This window comes from Lachancea lanzarotensis, scaffold LALA0S11 (genome assembly GCF_000938715.1).
Source record: "Lachancea lanzarotensis genome assembly LALA0, scaffold LALA0S11, whole genome shotgun sequence".
Classification (NCBI taxonomy): domain Eukaryota; kingdom Fungi; phylum Ascomycota; class Saccharomycetes; order Saccharomycetales; family Saccharomycetaceae; genus Lachancea; species Lachancea lanzarotensis.
Genome location: NW_019212889.1, coordinates 467,740 through 487,320, shown reverse-complemented (window position 1 = coordinate 487,320; position 19,581 = coordinate 467,740). Strand labels below are relative to the sequence as shown.

Genomic DNA, 19,581 nt, shown 5'->3' with positions numbered 1-19,581 from the left:
TCAACAACTACTCACAAGCTACCTTGCTCGATGGAAATGTTTGCACAGAAGAGTTGTGACACTTTGTTCATACGATGACGTGTGCATTAATCACGCGACCTGATATTTGGCGACACATTCATTTAAAGTGACCGAATCAACTCCATAGGCAAATTCGAAATTTATTGTGCTTGCGGGTCCGATCGCGTCGCTCGGAGGCACTTGATAGACGCTCTGTAACAATCTCCTGAGACTGGTTGTCGAACTTCCCGTTAATTGCTCCTTTCAATTACAAGTGTCAGGCCATGAACAAAAGGTTTTTCTGCTTTGGCCAAAAAAAACTACTGGCTAATGTAGAAGGACAGATTTGACAAGCATTAATTTTGTTTACCCCACATTTACAGTGGTAGTCTCGAACGTTGTCAAAGGATCTCCTGATTGCTCGATTGACCGATATCAGGTTGAGTTGTCAAACTCTGGTCACGTGCTTTATTGCGTTGTTATTCGTAAGTTAGCATCTAACATCGAGAAATCGAATGGTATTCTATTTAGTGATTACCAGCGTCGATCAATCTTGGTCTAATTATTTTTTCCAATCCAAAGTGTTTTCGTTCACTGGGGTTTACACCGAGAACTCTGCAGCCATTTAATACCGCCCTATACTGTCCTGACATAGAAAGCGAGTTTTTTTCCACTTAGTTTGAAGATAGATCTCAGAATCATAACTGGTACTCGATATATCAAAGAACCTTGGATGTTGACAATGTCGAACGACAGTCTTACCTTTACAGTTAGTTGACACATTATACTTATCACACATCGTAAACTATGACACTCCGTCCAATTTAACGATTTGTTTTCAAACGCTGTCATTCATTCCACACTCGTCATTCAACTCATATTGGTGAATATACAATCGGATAGGAGTTCAATTTATGCTCAAAGTACACTAGAAATTTCGCGGTGGTAATCCTCCAATTTTAGCTCGTATTTGTTACGGATAATGCTGAAAAGCTGTTAAGAAAATAGATCACATGACTTTTATCTCTATCAGCGCCATATATTAAGTAGAAGAAACTACTCCTTCTATCGCAACCACACCTAACCCAGCGATGAACAAGACTGCAACAACCCAACTACCTCCCGAAACCTAGTTGATGAACTACTACATACCGCGATGGTGGTTTATATTGTGTGTTTCTTCGTCGCTTCTGAGCGTCGGTACTTCTACGGTTTCGATAGCCCAGCAATTCCTAAATTACCGGAAACCGTATGAACAGAGATTGGTGGTACGAATTCAACTTATGGTGCCGCTTTTCAGTACAACTTGTCTCCTGGCATGTGTTATACCGAGGATAGCACAAATTTGGATTGACCCGGTGCGAGAAATTTACGAATCGTTTGTAATCTACACGTTTTTCACGCTGTTGACGCTGATTCTCGGTGGAGAACGCACAATTATTACCCAATTGTCCATGGGCAAGCCTCCAATGCGACATCCAATTTTAGGACTGGGGCGAATTTTACCTAAGATCGACATGTCCGACCCCAGCGATTTTTTGAGCGTTAAACGTGGTATTTTGCAGTATGTGTGGTTTAAACCACTGTACTGCGCCGGGACCATTCTGTGTATGCAGAACAACTGGTATCCAGAGTTTTGGATGCCTTTTTGGACGATTTCCTATAACATTTCTGCGAGTTTGTCGCTTTACAACCTCGCATTATTCTGGAAATGTTTGTACGACGAGCTTCAAAAATACAGTCCATGGTCCAAATTTCTGTGTGTCAAACTTATCATCTTTGCATCATATTGGCAAGGGATTATAATTGCTCTCATGAACAAATACGGTCTCATTCCAAACCCGCCAAACAGTGTGGATTACGGTTATGTTTATCAAAATGCTGCGTTATGCGTTGAAATGATAGGATTCGCAATTGGTCATCTGATTGCTTTCAATTGGAGCGCCTATAACTCAAAGAGTATACCTGAGGGAGCGAGAATGCGCACAATTTACGCTCTCAGAGATTGCTTTGGCTGTGGCGATCTAAAATGGGACTTCAAAATAACATTTTTTGGAAACCTTTACAATTATCGTCATTTCAACTCTGCTGAAGCCGTCGTGGCTCATAGGGACTCGCGATCGCGGTTGGGGCGTTTACAAGCTGGATTTAGGTATTCAGATGGAGGTCGAGGCAATTACTGGGTCAATAGCGTGGAATCTTCATCTCCATCGCCATCTGCTGCATATGGAAGTGTAGACGGCGATGAGCCATGGGTAGATATGGCCCGGGATGGCTACATACCTGAAGACCCCAATTATCCAGTTACATGGGACATAAATTCATACAAATATAGTAGAGATATGGAGGCTCTGCGACAGAATACGAGACTGTCGTACGCTCCATAAGTTACTTACGGTTGTGACAGGTTCCTTTACCGTAGAAAAATCTAATTATTGTGTAACACCATAGTGTGTACAACATTACGTGTCAATGAAGGTAGTCTAAGTTTTGGAGGAGTAGTCCAGGAAGCGATTTTTTATTTACAATTAGTTCCAGAGAAAAATGCTCGATTGAAGTTAAGGAATAGTGTTGTACCCCACAAGCAACTAGTCCAGGCTTAAAAATCTATCAGGGTGGTCACAGGGTCTGAGCAGTTTTTACAAAAGCTGGTCTCCCTTGAATAGAAAATGCTTAGCGCATTCATATGCAGTCCATGATATCGCGGTGGCAGGCATGTTGCTGATAATACGAGGTTTTATACCCCTCAGAAAACCGGACCAGCCGTACACTTGATAAATGGCTCTTGAGGCTCTTGAAAAAGTATCGGCCCTTTTGAATAGCGGATTCACGACGCTTTCACTTCCACAAACCTGTAAAACTGTTTTGATGCAATCAAGCGGGGTGGTGATGGCGGCACATACGGCACCACTCATACCACCACACAAGCAATGTATGAGTGGGTTATAGGTGTTTGTGGGGTTGAAAAGTTTCGTGGAAGACTCGTAAATGACAAAGTTGAATGCTGCAAAGGGCACATTCATGGCTATCGTTGTTGGATAAGAATAGTAAAAAGCGGCTAAACCTTCGTTTTGACGTATCGAAGCTGCTACAGACCACATCCCTTTTTTCGAAGGCGATTGAAGCTGCATGCGCTGTTTTATGGTGTCGAATGGGTTCATTAGGAAATCTGCGGCCACAGTTGCTGCAATCCCACTAGCAGCAGTCTTTAGCGGTTGGTGAGTTTGGAAATCCTGAGGGTCGATCAGATAGCCCTTGCACATTTCGTAAGTGGCAAAATAGACTGCATGTGCAGGTCCAGCACCAAGAATAACAGATTGTACACCTTTCCACAGCGCCAGTGAGCCTTCTGTGGTCGATATACTGGCAATCTGTTGTACCATGTTGGACGACAATCTTGTCGCTGTCGCTGATGAGCCCAGAGATGCGCTTAACGCTTGCATTCGAGTCTTTATCGCGTCAATCGGAAACATGATAGAGTGTTCCATGATCCCCGCAAAAGCGCCAGCCGCTAGCTGGTGGGAAAGCGGTGAATTAATCGGAAGCGACTCGTAGTCAATTTCCTCAGCCATAGTCTCGTGCTGAATATTTTCCGCAACTGCTTCGGTATCCAATGAAAGACAATATGGATGAGTGTTGTTAGCACTCTTAATGGCCTGAACCGATGCTCTTCCTGCTCTTGGATATCTTTTGATGAATATTTCTGGGTGTCTGTTCGTCGGATAGCTTTACCAAACAAAATTTGAGATCGTTCACAGTGACACTGTCTTCAATTAGCTAAGCGGAAGGGCGAGAACCTCGTGGATTTACCATCTTATTGAACCGTATCTGATAACGTATTGCTAGAGAGCGGACTCAATCGGATTTAACCAACAACTCCGAAAGGGATTCTGTTTGTCATTCGTCCGTCGATGTCTTGATGAAGTAATGGTTTGTCTTCCGCATCTGCCACCATCTAGGGTGTGCAAACTGAGGAATATTTCCTATCTTTGGCTGACGCTTTCGAATCGTCTTTCGTTGTAAGTTTCCAACATCATTTCATATGTTTGCTTTCTTACGGTTTGCACATACAACTTTGTTCATCCAATTTCCCAATTTTCTGAATCAGTCAAAAATACGGCTATGTTGTTAAGCTTTTTAGTGTTGAATTGAGTCTCGAACGCTTGCCACGGTTTCTGTTCTTCTGTGAATGCAATCAACTCGTACTTTAATCTACGAAGCTTGACGCTTCCACGATGACAATGATGCAATCCTCTGTATCTCATATTGTTCTAGCATACAGTTTCATTGCACTAATTTCATTGTAATTTCCCCTGAAGTAAACGGTGTACTGAACACTATGTAATTCAGGGTCAATGGTCACTTTCCTGCCATTCTTTTCTTCCTTAAACTGACTCTAATTTGTCTTCAAACTAATCGCTTCCCTTCTCAAACTGCAGCCACCATCTTTCCACATACCATAGCACTGATCCATTATGCACCACCATAATAGGTATTTCTCCAGTACACCCAAGCTTCGTGTGCTGTTTCAAACGATGTTTTGTTGAAGTGTGAAGTGAACTTGGGGACTTTTTGATTCCTAAATTCTGTCGCTTTATATATACTATTTTATTGGTTTGAAAATTAAAGTCTCTAAAATTTAGCCGCCGAGCTTTCGATCGTGATTTAAAAAACTCAGAAACACACTTCAGGTGCTGTGCTCCACATTTAAACAATCAAAGAAGAACTCTGTAGACTCTAAAATACGCTCATAATTCGAAAACGGCGGCAGATTTGAGGCTTGTTCCCGAATCGGGTTGGTTTATAGATATATTGATAGAATAGCCCAACAAGTTGTAGTGCTGTTTCAAATGAGGTAGCTAGATGAAGAATCTTTGACCGGCTTCCGTTTGAAAAATACGGCTTCATCAATCAGACGTTTAATTCCATATATTTCGAGAAAAAGACCTTTATTGAAATTTACAAAGACGTGAGGAAAGCATGGCTTATTTAGTAGCTTTCCCGGCCTAAGTTTTTGTTCTTGAAAAGGACAAAAATCGGTTTCGCGTAATTAATTGAGTCCGCATATACTCAGCATTTTAGATCGTTAGGCCTGCCTCCTCGTGGTCATTCAATGCAAAACATGTTGGTTCACAATTTGCCATTCTCATCTTACAGCCGCACAGCCCATAACTTCTGAGCATTCGCGAGGCCAAAAAAAGCCTGTCATGCAAGAACGCTCAGCAGACAGGTCACCTTTCTTTCAAGATTGTACAGTTATCAAGTTCCACCTGCTAGTAGACCTCGAAATACGTTAAAAACAAGGTATGGCAGCATATCGAATTTAATACACCTCAGAGATGCTTCGTAGGTTGTATCTGTGCAGTTCGCGGGTGGCTGGTTGTCAGCAAAAAACTTAAAATCATTCCTTTTACTCGTTTTACCGCAGGTGGTGTTCACTTTCCTGTATCTCGGGTTCTCGTTCAAATCTGCTGTGTATCTTTTCTATCAAGCAAAATTGAGTCTCCCTTCACACACCTAACCAGAGAAAAGCCGTAGGGCATATCAGAACTACAACAGCAGCCACGCCCGCATACAGGATGAATCGACACAAAAGTTCAGTTCTCGAACGTCCGATAAAAGGCAGGACTTCTTTTAAATAGGAAGTTTCATCGTGTCCATGAGCATACAAATGTCTATCGTCGGCCCATACGAAGTTTAAGAGCGTGTACAGCAGTTTTTTCCCCACAACACTTTTCCATATCAGAACCAAGGCCACTCCTACAACGATCCTTCTCAAAGTGAATATGAGTCCAAATTCGCTCCAGTCGTAGTAAACTTGATAATTTGACTTACCGAAAAGACTCCAACTCAGCCAGTCGCTGCTTTCTAGGCCACAAATGACTCCGACAAACGCAACACTATCTTCAAAACACGGGCAGTGATCTACGGGCCGCGCATGAGTAAACAAAAGAGTCAATCCCAGTGCAACGGAGCCGAAAGGAAACCACCAGCCCCAAACTTCCATACTAGCCGCGTCAAAGTCTGTATATGATAAAGTTGCCCATCGACCAACAAAGCATACAGCGCCAATCAGAGCACCTGAGAAAATGTCGAGTAAGCCGTGCATCCCACAATATATTCTTCCCAATGTAAGTGTGAAGTAGTAGAAGAATGCACCTGCGGTAGCCGCTAGTTTCCAATGCAACGGCATTGTTTCGGAGCTATAGATGTACCACAATAAAAGCATTGTCACTCCCGTGGCATTTGCAGTGTGTGAGCTTGGTGCCCCGTATTCTTTTGTCGTGTATCCGCTCAATGTTACTCGAGTGAGAGGAGGGGATTTGGGCCGAGGTAAGCACCAGTAATCTTTCAGAAAGCCGCTCAAATAGATCGAATACCCGAGAATGTAAACGAGGTCTCGGCAAACGTCACTATAGCCGAGCCAGCGCGGCATTGGAACCATCACAACATAGAACATGTGTGACCCCATCAACGCTGTATATGCGAAATATTGATCCAAGAATTTGCTGCTAAACTTACTTTGCCACTGGAAAAGCATTTCTGACTGGTTTTCCGTATATTTCGTAAGATATTCCCGCATTTTGAAGCGCAAAGGTCCCATTCTCTTTTTGAAGTGTTCCCTGTCATGATTTCCGGGATCAGCGTAGGGATGTTTATCCTGGTACGTTTTGACCTCATCCAGTTTCTCGACTGTGATTTCACACTCTGTTCCTGATCTACTTCGACCGGCCATCGCTATATTTGGACGTCAAGCCCTTGGTATCAAGCCTTGTTGATCTTACCAGCCTTTTATATCTGTTGATGTACAAGCTTCACTATAATATGTATATCTAATATAAATATATGTATACATATATTATCTGATCATCTTGAACAGCTGGTAGGGCAACCATTCAGAGTCTGCGCTCGAGAATGATCATCGGCAAAATAGCGAAAGCACCATCGAAACCTCTACAAACGGATCTCGTCAAATTAGTATGGTAGATGTGTATGAAATGTCAGCAATTGTCCAAAACCGTCAAGATTGAACCGGCAATCTTCTGGGCTTGAAAGTTCTGTTGCTCTTTCTCGAGATCATTGCCAAGACCAAGCCAGTCAGACCAGCTGTCAGGAGCTGGACATTGCAGTAACCATTGTTTGTAGTCGCTCCATTCGTAAGCATCTTTCTCAGGCGGCGCCAATAGCCCAGGTACAATTTCAAAATTAGTTTTGAGTGCGTCTGGTGTGAACAGACGGGAGCCAACACCAATGCACAATTTCAAGTCCCGATCGTTGTCTATCTTCCCGCCGTAAATGATAGTGCTTATGTTGAAGCAGATGTTTTTCCAAGGTATTGTATTATGATCCTCGATGGCTTCGAAAAGCCTGTCCATATAGAAAACGGCAGAGCTAAAATCGGCGTCATTGAATTCGTAGTTTTTCGTGAAGCCTAGAGGATGCAGGCTGCTGTATTCGACAAGAAGAGCATGAAACCATGCCAACAAAACATAGCAGAACAGTTGTGCGGGCGACTTTTTCTCGATGATGGAGCTGTGATGCGCCAAAGTGCTCCACACATCCTGAGCCGTCGCTAAAATTCCTCTTTTGCGGCCTTGCACCAAATGCCAGGTTTTTTTCAACAAAGGGGGAGGTATGTTGGTGCTCTCTAGGTCACAGGTCAAGAATAGCCGAAAATTGGGTGAAATGTACGGTTCATTCATCAGAGAATCAAGACTGCGCGTCAGCACCGATTTCACCCAATCGGGTGACATTTGTAAGTTTTGTAAGAGCAGCCACTGGCCTGTTTGAATACAGTCCGTAAGAGCGGAATCGGCCATTGCAGTGCTTTCCAAAGAACCTAACGATATCGTAAGTAATTTGAGTGACCTCAATGCCGCAAGCTGCGATATACGGGACGTGACATCTGCACCCTCTTCCAATAGAATTAACATAGGCACATCAAAGTCAGCATCAATATACTGTTCAAGTCCCATAGAAGAGGTGCCCTCAAAATTGCTCAAAGTCCCAGAAAGTTGCGAGAATACGCAATTGTTGTTTACGCTATCTCTCAAACTTTTAACATAAGTCAGTGCAACGTCTGACTTCGGTGTGGATAAATAAATCTCATCGGGAGTCTCAGCGCTAAATTCCGTGTTCGTACTGATAGATGACAAAAGGTTTTTAAATTCACAATGAAGCGTGGAATTAAAATTCAACTCAAGGTAGCGAGCGAACAAAAGCGTAGCGAGAACAATTTTGTGCTCGTCTGTCATACTCGGGGAGAAAAATTGGAAGATCTTCTGATATAATGTCGAGAGTAATTGCTGTGGTCTGCCTTGTTTGACAGGTTCTTCCATATTATCGAATATTGAAGCTGAGCAGCGCAAAAATGATTTGATCGAGATTTGATAGCTCCAGTGAAGAGACGACAGTTTCTCCATCACAGCATAAATTCCCATGGCATGACTGCCTACGATTTCATATTCGGTGGCCGCTTTCTCTATAGCATCGAGAACACCTCTTGTTTCCTCCACCTTAGCTTGGACTTCGGAAGCGGAGTTTTTTACTTGCTCTAGCACCGATAACAACACGTCATTTCCAAGAAGGTCACTGTTGGAACCACTCAAAGCATTCAAAAGGTCTTTTTCCAATGATCGGAGCTTCAATTTGTAATTTCCGTTTAATTGACGTAGTTCTAGTCTTTCTCGGCAAAGCTCAGATTTCTCATGTCTCAACGTAAGCTCTACAGACTGTGCTTGTAGCGAAAATTTGTCGATAACGAAATTAACGACTGACATGCGTGTCTTCACAAATCCTGATATTGGACACGCTGCATTCTTGGAAGAAATGAGGAGCCTGAAGGCTGAAGAAACGTCAACGAGCTCCTCGCCAATTTTAATCGTCTTTCTGCCACCAATGGTTTTAAATTCTTGAGCTATCAGTGCGGAAATGATGGGATCAAAGTAGTCTCCATCTTCTATCAAAATGGTAGACCCGAATCTGAGAGCGTTTTTTAGCTTTTTGACGAAACCGCTGTCAAGAAAACTTGTTACTATCAGGTTCACGCCAAAATGCTTTGTTATTGAAGAGGCCGCGACGCTTTCGGGGTCGATGACAAAAGAATACTGTTGCAATTTGAGTATAGCGTAAAAATTCTCCACACACAGTTCGTCGTCTGGTAAATCTTCTTCTAGCCATTTGGATTTTTCCTCGAATTTGACGCAATGGTCACTAAAATTGTAATTCTCATCATATGGAATCTTCTTCATTGAAAGAAGCTTCTTGCTATGCGATAAGAAAGCATGGCGTACTAGTGTATCGTGTCTCATGCAGTATGAAAGATAGGTGGCGGAAAGGAAGCTGTCACCTACCACTCGACTTTTATTGTCGTTGAATTTGGCAATACTACTTGACCACCTTGAATTCTCTGCCACTAGACTCTTTAGCACTTTTTGAGAACGTAAAACTTTTTGCTGTACTTGCTTAAGTTCACTTTTGATTATCTCAATGTCTCTTATCATTGAACTGTATTCGCTTTTAGACTCTTCGGTGATTTTTTGATAGTCAACAATCATATCTTCGGCTGCGAGTAATCTTGCCTTCGTTTGAAGAATGTCTCGTTCCACCATTAAAATGTGCTCTTTCAATGGCGACACTGTTGTAAGCATGGAAGCATATTTTACTTGAGCCAAGACCCATTGAAAAAGAGGTCCACATGCTTGACTGGCGTATTTGACAGTTTCGTAAGTAAAACCAGGCCGGGAAACATACTCGTCTTCCACGTACGACCTAGTGGAATCGTCCATCATTTTGCTTGTGTCATAGTGCACAATGTTCGATATAAATTCGTCTTTTCGAATGTAGTTTTGAATGTCCCTCCATTCCTTCGAACCATGACCCAAGATAATACAGACAGCTTCCAGTGTTAATTTTACGTTCTTCGGTGGATTGATCATTGATCTGATTTCCGTCATGTGCTGTTTCTTGATATTGGTGACACCTCTCTGGGCTTCCAGTATTTCCGGCTCAACTAAAGCAAGATCGTTTTGGATTCGGGCTCGTTGTGAGGTCAAATCTTTTTCTTGAACCTCTAGGATCTTCCTGATTTCAATCGAGGCTTCATGCTTCCTTTCAGCCTCATTTTGGGTAACAAGCATTTTATCCAAGCTTCGCCGAGCTTCTATTTCCTTCTGTTCGAGCATTTTCTTTTTCTCCGAAAGTTCCACAGACAGCTCTTTGACACTCAAAGCGGATTGTTTAATGGACTCTAAACCGCTGGACATAAAATACTGCAAGCTCTCAAGTTCTGAGCTTCTTTCCGAATAAATCCTCTGGAACATCAAAAGGTGGTCGAAATATCTTCCATAACTCAGGGGCTCTATTTTGAGACCTTGATAGTGTTTGAAGAGTTCGACTGCAGATTCTACGATCGTGTCACTCATGACCCTCTTCGAACTCAAAGGGTTCTGCAATTGCTCGCCACGATAGTCCTGCTCAAGCGGCATCCATTGCAAAATTTCGTCCCCAATTTGGGAGAAGGTCTCGTCAGACCATTCTTCCATGAAGTCGAGAACGCAGCGATTAAGAAGCGCCGGAGAACTCATTATGTTGGTAGCACTGTGTGACTCAGCGCTGTTGATTGTGAAAACGACGTGAAGGTTGTGCGCAATGAGCGTAGTGAACCAGGCGTACAGTTCATCGTTGTTGTCATAAAGCAGCCCCGATTTGTCGGCCCTTGTTGATAGGTCCGAAATGAGTTTAAGCCGCTCTTGCCCTTCAAATAACCCGGGTATATCAGAATTCGCCAGTAGCGTATTCATTCTTTCGATAAACCCAGGATCCAGTCGACTTGAATCGTCTACCATAAGTACCACCTTGCGATTTTCAATACTGCATTTGACCATAAGTGACTTGAGGATTTTGTCAAAATCAGAAATGTCGAAGCTACGATGAACAACAAGCTGCACCACCTCCATTCCATTTAGCCAAGAGACAAACCTTACTAGTGACCTTTTTGCACTACGATCTGGACCTGCTATGATACAATGGCCCTGCTCTTGCTTGAGAACCCGATCAACTCTTACCATATGATTTACTAACGAGGCAGTTGGTATCAGCGAGCACTCCAGCTCTTCATCAGCAAATGTGCTGAGTCGTTCTCTTACAAATGCCGTTATGTCGCGCCTTGAAGTCTTCTTATACTCTGTCGTCAACCAGTTTGTAATGAGAATGTCAACTTCTGGGTCGGGGGTTTGCTGGCCGGGGAAAAACTTGGAAATGGCACCACGAGCAGCAATTTGGTATTCTTTTTTGCTAGCAGCTTCAACAAGCCTATCCTCAAATAATCGAGAGCCTTCGTACAGCCAAATTTCTATAAGTTCGGACAAATTTTGGACAGATGAGTTCGCCAAGATATGATGTATTCCCTTTACCCATCTGGTCAAGTCTCTCGGCGAAAGGACATAAAGAGAATTATCGCGTGACAAGAACTTCTGACAACATGTTCGATATAAGTCAAGAGATGCCTCTGCAAAATCAGTTGCATAATCACGAAGATTTGGGACCAGCTTAAATGTAGCGTCGAATAAAGTCACATAAATATGACGTAAAGAATCTGGACCCGGGTATTGGACAGAGAGGACGGGCGTAAGCCGCATGAACCTCTCGCTTATCACATGTCTCGCGGCGCCATCGGCTGGATTGCATGCACCAACAACTAAGATTCTTTCTAACCGAACCCATTTGCATTTATCAGTATTCCAAAACCCGCGCTTTTCCAAAATTTGCCTTAAAAACATAATAGGAGGTTGCACTCCATGAGGGTCAGTGCGAGGAAGATTTATTTCGTCGCAAAATAGTACGAGATCTTTCAGCATTGATTTTGGTCGCATCACCATATCTGTCGCATTTTCAGTTACTGTCGTATGATGTTTGAGAAGTTTGCATATTGTGTCAACCGATGTTTCTCTCGAAAAGGTTAGACCAATTAGTTCGAAGCGTTTCGACTTTTTTAGAGCGTTGTTCAACGTCATTGTTTTCCCCGACCCTGGAGGACCGCATAAAATCAAGGATTTTCCTGACGTGAGCAGATCAAAGACAAAGCGTTCGTGCTTGAGTGTGTCTAACGTTGTTATTATCAGATCAGGAGATAGCACTTGGTAAGACTCAAGTGAGTTGTGCGGAACCTGGGTTGACAATAAAGCAAGATTATAATCTTTTGGAGAAACGAAGAGATCTGTGAGTGGGCTGTCGAGAGAGTTTAGAAATGTAGTATCAGGTGAAAGCTCCTTGACCATGGCTTCCAAAAAAACTCTGTCAGATTCGCTGCATTCACTGCTAACTGCCCATGCAAGGCAAATGACCGAAGTCTTTTTCAAGTAACAGTTAAAAGCCTGGGTCGAGACAGCGCGTAAGTCATCCATTCCCTGAAGGACTTGTGAGCCCACCAGGGATACAAAAGTGTCGATCAGCTTTGTCAGCTTGATAAGCCAATTTGTTGAACGGCTCTGTATTTCTGAATATAAGCGGCTCAACAAAGGTCCGAAATCTTTAAGTATGGTCTCAATGAAGTCAATTTCTCGGACAACATTCAGAGAAGCTTGGAAGTTGACACGGGCAACATATTCAAATAGCTGCTTTCGTAAGATATCAGGCGTATCGTAAAGCTCGCGACCTATCATGATAACAGCGCAACGGCTGATCGTAGCAGGAGTTGCAGCTTCGAGCGTCTCCACCTCAAAAATAAAATTCAAATTACTAGGAATGCTAAATCTCTCACCGTTAGGTAAGGTGAAGACCCTGTTATCGTCTAAAACGCTGTTCAGAGTTTCCAAGTAGTCAGGATCTAGGTCACCATCGAAAACGATCCATATTCTTTTACTCTGTAACGTTCCCAGAGCATCCCGTGTAATTTGCCTCAAAATCGAGCTGAACAAACCATCTGACCATTCGAAGGTTACCGGATCTAGGTATCCGTAAAGCTGGCTTTTACTCAATACTTTTGGATCTAGAATGTAAGTCGTGTTCTCTATTTGATCCATCAAGTACATGGCATTGAGGGTTGTTTTCCACACACTGGATTTGCCAGCACCAGAAGGCCCGCTTATAATGGTAGCATGTTGCGATTTTTGAATATGGAAGAATTGTCTGCATTTTTTGGAGAATTCGTTGGTGGGTGCAAGTTGCTGTTGATGACAAGCCGCTTTGATATAATCGAAAAAATCCTGATCAGCTTGCTGCAACTGTAATCCAGGAAACAATTCTGAAAGAGCGTCACGAAAAATCAACAGATCTTGCTCTTCTAGTCTGGGTTCAATCAACTGATGCAAACTCAGGTTTAGTAAATGCTCAAGATTTGTGTCAAACATGGAGTGTCTTAAAGTTTTACAGTTTCTGAGTATTGACTTCATCGCTCTTAAACCAAAGTCATAAAATTTCTGATTAGAACATCGCTCTTGTAAGATCTTCAAGAAGCTGGTGATCTTTATAGACATTTCATTGGCCTCCCGAAAACCGAGCGAAAGCAAGATCACCTTCGCTATGATGTTATTATCTGGCTCACACATTGAAAAAGATCTAAATTTAGTCTTTAGATTATCAGGCAAATTATGACGCCCCTTATAACCGTGGTTCATTGTAATGAAAACTCCTGCATTTTCATGAAGAAGAGCGGATTTTCCCAAGACCGAAATGCGCTTTTCTTTCTGGAAAAGAGCGTCTTGTAGCTCTCCAATTTGTGACGACACTGCGCTCATGATACTTTCATCCATCCTATTGAACTCATCAAAACAACCCCAAGCTCCCAATTGAGCAATTCCAAAAAGAAGTCTTCCCAATGACTGAAAATCGAAAGAATCATCACAATTAAAGACAAGAACCATTCTGCCCATATTTTGACCAAGCGCTTTGACAGTTTCCGTTTTACCAGTACCAGCAGGGCCAAATGGTGAACAACCTTTTTTTTGAGACAAAGCGTGCGTCATGGCAGTAAAACAGTTCGATAGAAGAGGAGTATAGATTAACCGCTCAGGAACCCCAATATACTCGAGACCATGGAAGAATGAGGAGATACCGACTTTGATCTCCATGCGGTGAGAAATTGGGGCTTTAGCGCAGTAGTAATACTTGAAAGTATCTTTCCACACACTACTGGCAGTCATCCGATCACATTCTTTCAGGATTGTCAAAGATGACTTGAGATGGATACACTCAATTATCAGATTCTCGGCCTTTTTCCTACAAAGATCATCATTCGTTGCTTGAGCTTTGGAAGTGAGGTGGTGTATGACACCATCAATGTCTTCCCCTATAGTCTTAAACTCCATATACTTCAGTTGTTTCTCAATCTCAGTTGTCCACCATATTTGAAGCGACAGCAAAGCGGCTTGAAAAAGGCAATTCTCAAATGTTAGAGCGAGCACCTTGAGCCCGCCTGCTTGTAGTTGAGTGAGACAGCTTTCTGTCGCTTCCAGAACTGATGATTTGAGTCTACTGTCAAACTCAAGCAACCAGTCCTTCATCTCGGAATAATGTCCGATCTCTAACGCCGTCTCAAAATGAAGCAGCTCTCCTTCTCGAGACAATACTCCTGTTATCGCTTGCCCTTTGCAGCATAGGCTCGAGACGCCCATGTACAACTTATTAAAACTCAAAGACGCTTGCTCCAAATTTTGGCTTGCGCCCATGAGTTGCAACAAATCTTCATTTCCCAGAAAATACAATCTAGGAAAATGCTCCCTCTGGATATCCAAGTAATTATTGAGAGAGTTCATAATTCTTTTCAAGGACTCTAGAATAGATCGCAAGAGTTTATGAAAATCCTTCACAATGAGTACATCGGATGCCACGTTCGATTCGAAAACTCGCGAGACAAGAAATGCAAAATCTGAGCTCAGAACCTCAAACTTTGACCATTCTGATCGAAGAATGGAATCTTGTCTAGTCGATAAGGCGGCTTGTAGATATAACCACAGTCTTTGCGCCTCCGCCCAATCTTTGAAAATTGACGCCAAGCTGTTGAGTTTCCTTCCCCAATTTTGGCAAAGATCATCGAAATGTTTATAGTGAGCAGAGCTCTTCATCGACCGCAAGGTATCAAGATCATCCTCCACAAGTTCAAACAGTACCTTCCATTCCTTCACTAGCATTAGTCCCGCGAGGTGCTGGTAGCGTTTGAACTTCGTATTTTTCCAGTGTGATTCGATCGTCTCCAAAGAACTCTCTAGCACAGCTTCAGAGCGAGCTTCGTGTAAAACTTGTTCAAGAATTCCGCAACTACTTACAAGTTGCAACACGTCATTAAGTGTTAAGGACTCAGCATCGATTATTTTGTCAGAGTCATCACTGTTGTCACGATCGCGCAGTAATGAAGACCAGTGGCGAGCTTTCAACTGACACTCTTTGATTTCTTGTAATCTTTTGTAGGCGTGATTAATGGAGTGAACTTGCGTTAGAAAAGAGTTTAAGACAGCATTTTTTCGAACATTTCGTTGACCGCCATATGGCTGTGATAAAAAACTCTCGATGCGAGCTTTGACGTCTGAAATTTTAACGTCATTCCAATTAGTCTGAAGCAAGAGCTGAAGAGTAGACCAATCGGAGCGAATCGCGGCCCAGGCCTGTTTTTGATCCGCGATGTCTTTTGATGCGCACGACAAAAAATTGATAGGCCGCTTAGGAAGGGATAAGATTGAGTAAAGGACATTTACTTGAGAAAGCTGCACCAAATACTTTTCATTCAGGGCCCCGATCAGATCAAGAGCTTCTAAGGCTGCAGATGGCGAAGAGGTGTCTTTGACAGCCTTGTCCTGTTCCCAGTCGAGCTCCAAAGATCTAGAAGATGACTCAAGAGAGTCAAAGCATCGATCGAGACTAGAAATAGCACTTGGTTTGATCTGGTCAAGCCAGGCAATTCTTTTTCTCAACACTTGGCTCAGAGATATGACATCAAGTTCAAGTTGATCTAATGAGATGGCGCCGACTCTTGAGAAGCCCTTGTCTCCTCTCGCAACCTCAGAGACTGATTGAATTGTCGAGAAGCGCGTCTCAATTGCATCCCATCTTTGGTCGAGCTTGGAAATTTCAGAGAGAAGTTCACAGTATTCGCTAAGTGAAGACATCATGAGTGGACCAATCTCTTGCTCCAAAAGGGCCCGGCTCATACTCAAAATATTATGAAAACTTTTCGATTCGGCGACGTACAGCTTTTCCAAAACCTTCAACAATCGCGCTTGCCACTCTCTTAAAGAAGTCTGGACCGCGAATTTCACTTCTTTCAGATTGACTGTAAAGGCTTGTGTTACTTCCACGTGTGTGTTCATGACCTGAACTTCATTTAGGTCAGTGAGAAGTCCATCGTACACTGAGGCAACGGCCTCTAAGTCGAGAGCTGACTCTTCCAAAATATTAACATCAGCCAGGTTCCATAGTGCTTCATATTTATTCCATCTTTTAAGATTTTCCAAAGCATTGTACAGTATGGAGTCTTGTTCTCTTAAGCTTTTCCCGACTATAAAAGAAGCTCTTCTTTTGAAATAACCCAGAAGATTGTGTCCGGGGTTTATGCCGTTCTTTTTCTGTAAATCTTGATATGTTTCTAATGATTGCAATGCAATGTCAAGTATCATTTGGGTGTAGTTGATCCACTTAGCCTTAACGGTTTCTAGTTGGGACGAAATTGTAATTTTCCCGCTGTTGACTCTAACACTATAAACTTGTTTGGGAAGTTTATCGGTTTTGAGTGCCTCTTCTAGAACCAAAGCTAGTTCCTTAGCGACTTTTAAGCCAAGATAATTTACAAAAGCCCGTACGCCAAAGTTGGTTAAAGTCGTGAACCTCTCACTCAAACGAATTATGACCTCAATTTTAACTTTCAATTGATCCTCGAGAAACGGGCCATCAGAAATTGAGTTGACCGCAGCCCTGAGCAGTTCATCTGGAATTTCCGCGGCGCTATAAGCTGTAATCATTGAAGCGCTGAGATTTCTGAATTTGGATAAAATAGTCCGGCTTTTAGTTGGGAGGTCATGGGAACTTCTCGATGATGAAACCACATTGACCGAATGTAACGACTCCCATTTGACGTCCATGCACTGACCAAACAGAGTGAAGGCTTGATCGATTTGTTCATTAAAAAGAGCTTTCAGGAAAGAGCTCTTCCCTACTCTGTTTACGACAATGAGAAACGTGTCTAAATGCTCTGACAGCTGGATAGCCTGTGGGTAGGCTCTTCTGACCGACTGTGAGAGTTTTTCAACTGATCTGGGTATATTGAATTTCAACCATTTAAGGTTCCTCACCTCTTTAAAGGAGTTCCTGTAAGAGTTATTTGATGTGACGTGAGCACTGAACCGGTCAGAATCCTTTCGAATCTCCAGCACTGTTTTATCTCCTAAATCAAGGCTGTAATCTGCTGTTGAAATCCAAGTTTGGCCGCTCGCATCTATCTGAACGAGCTCGAGCATTGATTTGCACTCTTCGTGTACTGGTTGACCCTCTACAGAGTTCTTCCACTCATCGCCGAACACTAACGTTGCTTTCTTCATCAAGCTTTTGATTCTCCGTTCAATATTTTTATTCTGCATCACTCGAGAAGAAGATCCAGGTATATCCATTAACTGAGATACCTGGTTGTCCGGGAGCTGATTGGAGAATCGATTCCTGAGTTTTGCGACGTCCAGTAGTATAGAATCAAACAGAACTTGGTGGTAATCCTGTAGATTTGCTCGCAGCCTTGCTCGTGAAAGAAGTGGTTGAAAAGACTCCCAGACGGCAAACATCTCCGTAGCTTCTTGACAGCAGTTGAGCTTAAATCTCAATATACCAGCAATTTTTGCTTCAAAAGAGACGGAATGCGCTTTATATACATCCATGGCGGCAGTCCATGTATCATTGGAACAAACCAAGCTACTAATAGAGGAGAACGCTTCATAAGCCTCATTGACTAGGGTTGCGTATTTCGTCAAACCTGTCTGTAGCAGATCAATTTTCCACGCTTGTAAATTACGCCTCACACCCTGAAACTCTTCGATCCGTGATCGCAGAGCGCTTGTATGTGGGTCCAGCTTGATATTTTTTACCTTTTCTGATCTCCTGCGCACAATTTCTCTGAAAAGAAGGTTCTGGTCTGCAACGAGGTCATCCCACTCTTTGAGTAAGGCCAAAAGTGTTCTCACAGTGATGTTGAAGTAGTCAAAATCCATTAAGCTCAATTCGGGAGCTACTGTTTGCAACCTGCTTAAGAATTCCTCGGTCAAAAGCTCCAAAAGTGGTTGAGCTCGCGAAACGGGATACGCGCAGACTTTCAATTTTTTGAGACATATATTCAGCTCCAAGATCAGCGGGTGCAGTTGATCAAGGGAAGTTACCGCATGTAGTTTCGAGATGGGGATCTCGCCAAGAAACAGATTATACGCTCGTATCTCCTTCAAACGTTTCGCTACAACCGTTTGGCTCAAATGGACAAACGTTGTCTGCAATCTGCGGGCCTCGTGTAGGACTTCAATTGTAAGCTGTACGGCTAAATCTTGCGTCTGGTCACTAACAGACACCAGCGCTTTTTCAACGCTATCCCAAAACGTCACTTCATCCTCCAGTGTTCCAGCCTTTACCTCGCGCGTCAATTCCGTAAGGCACCGCAATGACTGAGTCCAGCCCATCACTATGTTTTGCAGAATATTCAGCGTTGAAGTGTCCTTGAACTGCTCATCCAAGAATTGTTGGTAGTTATTTGATGTGGCGCCCTCCGTTACTATTCGGTTCACCAAGGGGTGCACTGTTGAGAGCAAATCGGGGAGTACAACCTTGGATTTTCCGCTCTCAGCCAGTTCCGAGAACGCAGCCATTTTAGAGCGTATGTTGTGCAACGTAATACCATCCAATTCCGTGGATTCGCTCGAAGAGGCCGTATAATCCATGATGAAAGAAGCGCCTGCGGTCATCAAACGACTAAATGCCGCTGATGTCATTGCATGCAAAGAGCTAATTGCAAAAAGCTGTGTTTCTACTGCTCTATCATCGTCCAGTTTAGGTGAGCTCTTGATCATAATTACCATCATTTTGGCATCGTTCGAGCCCTTTTCTGGGGGTTTTGGTGGCTCTAACCCTGCCAAAATGGTCTCATCTGTGTCAAGAAATAAAGCCAACCCTTTTGTGTTATCCTCGGCCACGAAATTCGCGATTTCGAGCTCGTTGATTTCTTTGAACTTGTCAAATTCGTGTGCATCTGGTGTGATCCCAAAATGCGCTGAAGCCACTCTAAAACAGTAATGTGCTATATTGTCCAAGAAAACATTGTGTAAATGTGTATTATCGAACTCTTCCAGGCTCATTGGCCTTATATGCTTGACTTTCCACCAATGTTTACTGGTGTTGATGGTGTTTTGAACGTTCAACTTTGACGTACTGTACTCACCTAGTTGTATATTTATACATATTATATATAATACACCAGAATGATTCAATAAACAACACAGCAGTGAAAACAACAAAACTAGTAACACCAATATTTATATCTAAGCATACATGATAAATGCTGCGTAATAACTAGATACAGAATAGAAACTCAGACACTTGTAGACTTGGGGACTTGTAAACTTGTGG

The 19,581-nt window shown here is 42.9% G+C and overlaps 4 protein-coding genes across 4 annotated transcripts; 1 reads left to right on the top strand and 3 right to left on the bottom strand.

Moving 5' to 3' along the window:
- Window positions 1-1,136: 1,136 nt before the first annotated feature.
- Window positions 1,137-2,387, top strand: HFL1 (LALA0S11e05248g1_1; the record flags this gene model as incomplete). Its single annotated transcript, XM_022775330.1, has 1 exon — window positions 1,137-2,387. The coding sequence occupies one exon, from the start codon at window positions 1,137-1,139 to the stop codon at window positions 2,385-2,387; it is 1,251 nt and encodes a 416-aa protein (XP_022630693.1).
- Window positions 2,388-2,639: 252 nt separating this feature from the next.
- Window positions 2,640-3,572, bottom strand: LALA0_S11e05226g (LALA0S11e05226g1_1; the record flags this gene model as incomplete). The annotated part of the gene is made up of 1 exon (XM_022775329.1): window positions 2,640-3,572. The coding sequence occupies one exon, from the start codon at window positions 3,570-3,572 to the stop codon at window positions 2,640-2,642; it is 933 nt and encodes a 310-aa protein (XP_022630692.1).
- Window positions 3,573-5,509: 1,937 nt separating this feature from the next.
- Window positions 5,510-6,736, bottom strand: LALA0_S11e05204g (LALA0S11e05204g1_1; the record flags this gene model as incomplete). The annotated part of the gene is made up of 1 exon (XM_022775328.1): window positions 5,510-6,736. The coding sequence occupies one exon, from the start codon at window positions 6,734-6,736 to the stop codon at window positions 5,510-5,512; it is 1,227 nt and encodes a 408-aa protein (XP_022630691.1).
- Window positions 6,737-7,001: 265 nt separating this feature from the next.
- Window positions 7,002-19,310, bottom strand: DYN1 (LALA0S11e05182g1_1; the record flags this gene model as incomplete). Its single annotated transcript, XM_022775327.1, has 1 exon — window positions 7,002-19,310. The coding sequence occupies one exon, from the start codon at window positions 19,308-19,310 to the stop codon at window positions 7,002-7,004; it is 12,309 nt and encodes a 4,102-aa protein (XP_022630690.1).
- Between the last annotated feature and the right edge of the window lie 271 nt (window positions 19,311-19,581).